Below are 6,112 nucleotides of genomic sequence, written 5' to 3'. Positions count from 1 at the left end.
GTAATAGCACCCCACTATTGTACTCTTTTCAAGCAAACTGCATGGATGTGTCTAGGAAGCAATCTGGAGTCACACTCACTTGGAAAGAGATTTTGTTTCTGTACTAGAGCATAATAATTTATTTGGTTTGGAACAAATCTGTTTTTCTCTCCATGCGCAGCCAAGGGAGCAATGTTTCGGTGTCCAGTTCTTTGATGTTTAATATCAGCAGAAGTTAGCGGACAGTTCATTTCTGTTTTGGCATAAATCCACCCGTTTGTGGGAATAGCGTTTGAAGATCATTGCTAAAAATGCACACGTGTACCAACGTTTAAGAACGTGCTACCAACATAAAGCGGCAATGCTTAAATAGATGCTCTTACGGGTGGTTTTGCACATACGCTGGAGTAGAAATAAAACAGCCTGACTTAAAATCTTGGCGAGGAGCGAGCCTCGCGGTCAACCGCGCTAACGGGACGGGCTGGACGATCTTCGCGGCTTGGAAGAAAGCAAAGCGTGGCAACCACGTCTCAGTCAGCCACCAGCCGCCTCCCGTCTGCAGCGCTCGCCCCACCAGCGCTGCCCGTTCTCCCGTGCCGACCTTTCGAGGGGCAGGACAAAAAGCCGCCGGAATGAGCGCATTTCACGGCGAAGTCTGAATCTCCGCCGGAGAGAGTGGAAGTCCGCCTCGCCGCGGCCAGGCAGCGCGATCTTCGCTTCTCTGCGGTGGAGAGAGGCAAGAAAGTCGCGCTGCAATGGAAACCCGTTCGATTTCGACAGTTGGACGGGCTCGGATGGCACCTGATGCTGACCACTTGCCAATAAAGGCTGCGACAGATGGTTCCTTTCGCTCTCTATTTTTTCCCGCTAACTTTTCCAGGGTCGGGAGGAAAAGAAAAAGAAAAAAGAAAGAGCACGCTCCGATTGCTGCGGTCACAGGGCTAGACAGCCAGTCGTAGGAAAGCCCCGCCCTTTGCTTTCCGATCAACGGCGGCGTCGCATTAAGGCAGTCCCGATCGTGCCCTGCTACTTCTACAGCATCCTGTCGCTACGGAGAGGAGCAAACTACAAATCCCACAATGCCAAGGGCTGCGGGAGGGCCTTCGTGCGCCCTTTCCCCCCGCGGCGCGGTCTGCGTGCCCTGCGAGGGGCGGTGCTTTCTTTGCGTCGGCGAAGATGGCGGCTTCCGTCGGGCTGCTGAGGGTGTGGAGGCGCCGGCTGAGTTTGGGGGTGCCTGCGCGCGGGAGTTTCTGGGGAAGACAGAGGTAAGTCAGATGTCTGTAGCCATCATGGGAAGAAAGAGGCGCGTTGTATGGGGACGGGAGCGAAGCGGAGGGGCAAATTCGGAAATGGGGCACGGTTGGCAGAGCTGAGTTGCAACAATTCGGGTGCCGCTAGGTGGCAGCAGAGAAAACGCGGAGATTCCTCTTCTCTGCTGCCGCCTTGCGCTCGCCCGGATGTTTGCAGACCAGCTACAGCCAAAGCTTCGCGGGAGAGTCCTTGGAAGTAAAATCTTAGTTTTTTTATTTCGTAGCTTTTACCCGGAGAGCCTCCAGCTGTGTGTTGAATGCCAGGCACGTTTAAGCCTAGTCCTTCACACTGCATCGTCCTATCTCTGCAGTTCTGCTTCTGGTATTCTGCTCTCTCCGGGGGATTTGTGTATTTTAAAAATCTTTTTTTAGCTTTTTTTTTTTTAATTTGTGATCATGTTTTTATTCTGATAATAACTTTCTGTCTTTTTGTAATGCCCGTTTTTATTTGCTTGTTATTTTAATTGTACACTGCCCAGAGTCGCTTTGTGAGATGGGCAGCTATATAAATGTGATAAAGAAATAAAGTTGCAATGGTTACAGCATTCTTCCCGGGCTGTTATTTTTCAGAACCTTTGATGTACAGTTCCACATTTCCTGCCCAGATGGTTGGTTAAATTCTTTAGCACTGACAACCTTTAGCTGTTTGGAAATGAAGGGGGAAAATTCCCCATGACCCCATTTACAAGTGGAGACCACACAATCTGTTGAGCCAAGTTTATTTGAAGAGCCCGGGACAGACCACAAGGCTCTGCCCACTGAAGGAGGGTACAAACAACCCTTATATGGTTGTATAATAAATGCTGACTAATAATGATGTCAAATGCCAGTCATAACACGGGTTAGATTTTCTGCTTACAGTCACTCATGCCCCTAGTCACTTCTAGAATGGACTACTGCAATGTGTTGTACATGAGGCTGCCCTTGAAGAGTATCTGGAAACTTCAGCTGGTACAGAATGCAACAGCGTGGGCAGTTATGTGCTCTCTGAGAACAGTACATATTACACCTCTGCTTCACAAGCTGCCAGTTTGCTTCTGGGTCTAATTCAAGGTGCTGGTTTTAACCTTTAAAGCACTTCATGGCATGGGACCAGGCTATCTAAGGGACTGCCTCTTCCCGGTTACATCAGCCTGCCTCATCAGACCTTGCAGAACAGACATGTTGTGGATACCATTGGCCAGGGACCTGCATTTGGTGGGTCCCAGGAGAGATGCCTTCTCTCCTGTGGCACCCATCTTATGGAATTTCCCTGAGATTAGATTAGTGCCATCCCTTTTGCTGCTACAGCAAAGACCTGGTTATGTGATCAGGCCTGGGGCTCCCAGGGAACCAGAGACTTGCTTAGATGGCTCCATTGCTGAGGGGGCCATTTTTATTCTCCCTCCCCTATAGTTTGTATCTTGATTTTTATGATATTTATTAATGTGGTTTTTATATTTTTATGTTTGTTTTTATCTGATTGTTGTATGCTGCCCAGAGTCACATTTGGTAATATGAGTGGCTATATAAATTTGCGGAAAGAAGGAAGGAAGTTAGTTAGTTGGCTGGCACTAGTCAGTTTTTGTGGCTAGTTACTTCCTAGTTCCCATTTAAAAATAAATTGCTGATTTAAGATAACTCATGAGCTAGCATCTGCAAATGCCTGAGCAAGCTATTAAGGAGGCTTACATGAGTTCAGGGGCCTTGGTAGATTGGAGGTTTGGGTTCAAGTATCTGTTTTACTCATTCAGAAATCTATGAGCAAGGAAACAGTTGGGCAGACTGGTATTAATAAATATAAGGTTTGTCTCTGAAGTTTTTGAGGGAAAGGATTCTGGGTTTAGATTTCTATCTACGTATGCAGTGATTTTAGCAATAATCTTAATAAGATTAGGCTGTGTCAAGGCTTTTTTGACCAACTGGCCTGCAGGAAAGTCTCTGAACCAGGAAGACAGCCAACAAAATTCAGCGCAGCTTATTTTTTTATCTCTGTCCCCATAGGGCCATTACCACCAGTGACTTTATGAGAAGGATTTGAGATACAGTGGGGCAAAAAAGTATTTAGTCAGCCACCAACTGTGCAAGTTCTCCCACTTAAAAAGATGAGAGAGACCTGTAATTTTCATCATAGGTATACCTCAACTATGAGAGACAAAATGGGGGAAAAAATCCAGAAAATCACATTGTCTGATTTTTAAAGAATTTATTTGCAAATCATGGTGGAAAATAAGTATTTGGTCAATATCAAAAGTTCATCTCAATACTTTGTTATATATCCTTTGTTGGCAATGACAGAGGTCAAACGTTTTCTGTAAGTCTTCACAAGGTTTTCACACACTGTTGCTGGTATTTTGGCCCATTCCTCCATGCAGATCTCCTCTAGAGCAGTGATGTTTTGGGGCTGTCGCTGGGCAACACAGACTTTCAACTCCCTCCAAAGGTTTTCCATGGGGTTGAGATCTGGAGACTGGCTAGGCCACTCCAGGACCTTGAAATGCTTCTTACGAAGCCACTCCTTCGTTGCCCGGGTGGTGTGTTTAGATCATTGTCATGCTGAAAGACCCAGCCACGTTTCATCTTCAATACCCTTGCTGATGGGATGTGTTCACTCAAAATCTCACGATACATGGCCCCATTCATTCTTTCCTTTACACGGATCAGTCGTCCTGGTCCCTTCGCAGAAAAATAGCCCCAAAGTATGATGTTTCCACCCCCATGCTTCACAGTAGGTATGGTGTTCTTTGGATGCAACTCAGCATTCTCTCTCCTCCAAACACGACAAGTTGAGTTTAGACCAAAACATTCTACTTTGGTTTCATCTGACCATATGACATTCTCCCAATCCTCTTCTGGATCATCCAGATGCTCTCTAGCAAACTTCAGATGGGCCCAGACATGTACTGGCTTAAGCAGGGGGACACATCTGGCACTGCAGGATTTGAGTCCCTGGTGGCGTAGTGTGTTACTGATGGTAGCCTTTGTTACTTTGGTCCCAGCTCTCTGCAGGTCATTCACTAGGTCCCCCCTGTGTGGTTCTGGGATTTTTGCTCACCATTCTTGTGATCATTTTGACCCCACGGGGTGAGATCTTGCATGGAGCCCCAGATCAAGGGAGATTATCAGTGGTCTTGTATGTCTTCCATTTTCTAATTATTGCTCCCACAGTTGATTTCTTCACACCAAGCTGCTTGCCTATTGCAGATTCAGTCTTCCCAGCCTGGTGCAGGTCTACAATTTTGTTTCTGGTGTCCTTCAACAGCTCTTTGGTCTTGGCCATAGTGGACTTTGGAGTGTGACTGTTTGAGGTTGTGGACAGGTGTCTTTTATACTGATAACAAGGTCAAACAGGTGCCATTACTACAGGTAACGAGTGGAGGACAGAGGAGCCTCTTAAAGAAGTAGTTACAGGTCTGTGAGAGCCAGACATCTTGCTTGTTCGTAGGTGACCAAATACTTATTTTCTACCATGATTTGCAAATAAATTCTTTAAAAATCAGACAATGTGATTTTCTGGATTTTTTTCCCCATTTTGTCTCTCATAGTTGAGGTATACCTATGATGAAAATTACAGGCCTCTCTCATCTTTTTAAGTGGGAGAACTTGCACAATTGGTGGCTGACTAAATACTTTTTTGCCCCACTGTATGCCTTCATTAGTTTGGATTTAAGTAATATTTATTATGTTTTTATTTACAAATGTTTATATAGCTTGTAAACCATTTTGGGAGAATTGTTGTCTTGGAATGCGGGATATAAATTAGAATAAATAAATAATAAGCCTTTGAATATGAAGGAGATGACACCAAGTTGGCTTAAAAATCCTCTTATTAATTTCAACAGGAAAAAAGATCAGCCAGCAATAGTAGAACCAAGTATTCCTGTGAAAGATGTTTGCCCTCCACCACGAAGTAAGAAATACCTTCCTCCTGAAGATCTCCAGAGTCGTCTAGAGTCTCACGTCAGAGAGATTTGGGGCTCCTCAGTTTCCAGTGACTGGCAAAGGGCATCACTAGCAGATTTCAGTTTCAAGTATCGACTCTTGGCACAAATAGCAGCAGATCTGGGACACACGGTCCCTAATAACCAGCTCCATCAAATGAAGAGTGTCAAAGATGTCCTGGCTTTCTATAACACACCCGTAAAAGACATCTCAAAGTTAGATGAGTTGGGCATGAAGGAGCTGCCGTCGAATCTGAAGATCAGTTGGGAGTATGAAGTGAAACAATGAAAGTATTGATGTGAATTGTCATCAGAAAAATAGCATCAATATAAGTGCAGATAAAACTTGTATTTTCCAGATTTCCAAAGAGTGTTTATTACCTCCCTGCAAATAATAATGATACTGTTATCCACCCAGGGGAATAATTCATGCATGATTTTTTTGTTTTTGTTTTGCTTTGTTTGGATTTTTTTTCAGGCTGTTCTTCCTTGGAGGAAATTATGGATACCGAAATGAGTGACCAGAAAATATTTGAGACTTAATTTTCCCATTCTTCTTTCTACCTTTGTTTATCCTGCATTTGTTGATTAAGGGAAGTTCTTATATTGATCATAAATAAAGTGGTGTTGAGGCAGCAATTACTTTAAGTCTATTAAACATTGGACTCCTTTCAAGTAGCAAGCTTCTGTTAATGGAATGGGAGGGAGAGAAATATGCACCATCTTAACCATTTAAGGCAGCTGTGAATAAAGGGTTCTTTCATCATTTTATTTGCTGTATTCAGTATCAAAGTAACATGATAATAAAAAAGGGCAGATTTTCTTTTATGACATCAGAAAAATAGAATCTTATGTAGGAAAATAAAATTATCTAATAGAAGAGAATATATATATCTCAGGGTC

At 44.1% G+C, this 6,112-nt stretch overlaps 1 protein-coding gene across 1 annotated transcript; it reads left to right on the top strand.

Moving 5' to 3' along the window:
* Window positions 1–1,098: 1,098 nt before the first annotated feature.
* MRPL50 (mitochondrial ribosomal protein L50) lies at window positions 1,099–5,880 on the top strand. Its single transcript, XM_007424597.4, has 2 exons — window positions 1,099–1,244; window positions 5,111–5,880. Exons 1-2 carry the CDS (start codon window positions 1,156–1,158, stop codon window positions 5,496–5,498), a joined length of 477 nt encoding a protein of 158 aa, XP_007424659.1. The 5' UTR covers window positions 1,099–1,155; the 3' UTR covers window positions 5,499–5,880.
* The last annotated feature ends 232 nt before the right edge of the window (window positions 5,881–6,112 follow it).

Source organism: Python bivittatus, unplaced genomic scaffold (genome assembly GCF_059951505.1).
Source record: "Python bivittatus isolate LINGU-HERP-01145 unplaced genomic scaffold, Pbiv_v1 ctg000850_np1212, whole genome shotgun sequence".
Classification (NCBI taxonomy): Eukaryota; Metazoa; Chordata; class Lepidosauria; order Squamata; family Pythonidae; genus Python; species Python bivittatus.
Note: the sequence above shows the minus strand (reverse complement) of the source record. Positions and strands in the feature narration are given on the sequence as shown.

Bases quoted from the DNA above. Each gene is read 5' to 3' on its own strand.
- MRPL50 (XM_007424597.4), top strand. From the start codon at position 1,156: ATGGCGGCTTCCGTCGGGCTGCTGAGGGTGTGGAGGCGCCGGCTGAGT. The intron at 1,245-5,110 runs GTAAGTCAGATG...TAATTTCAACAG, and splicing joins AGTTTCTGGGGAAGACAGAG to GAAAAAAGATCAGCCAGCAA.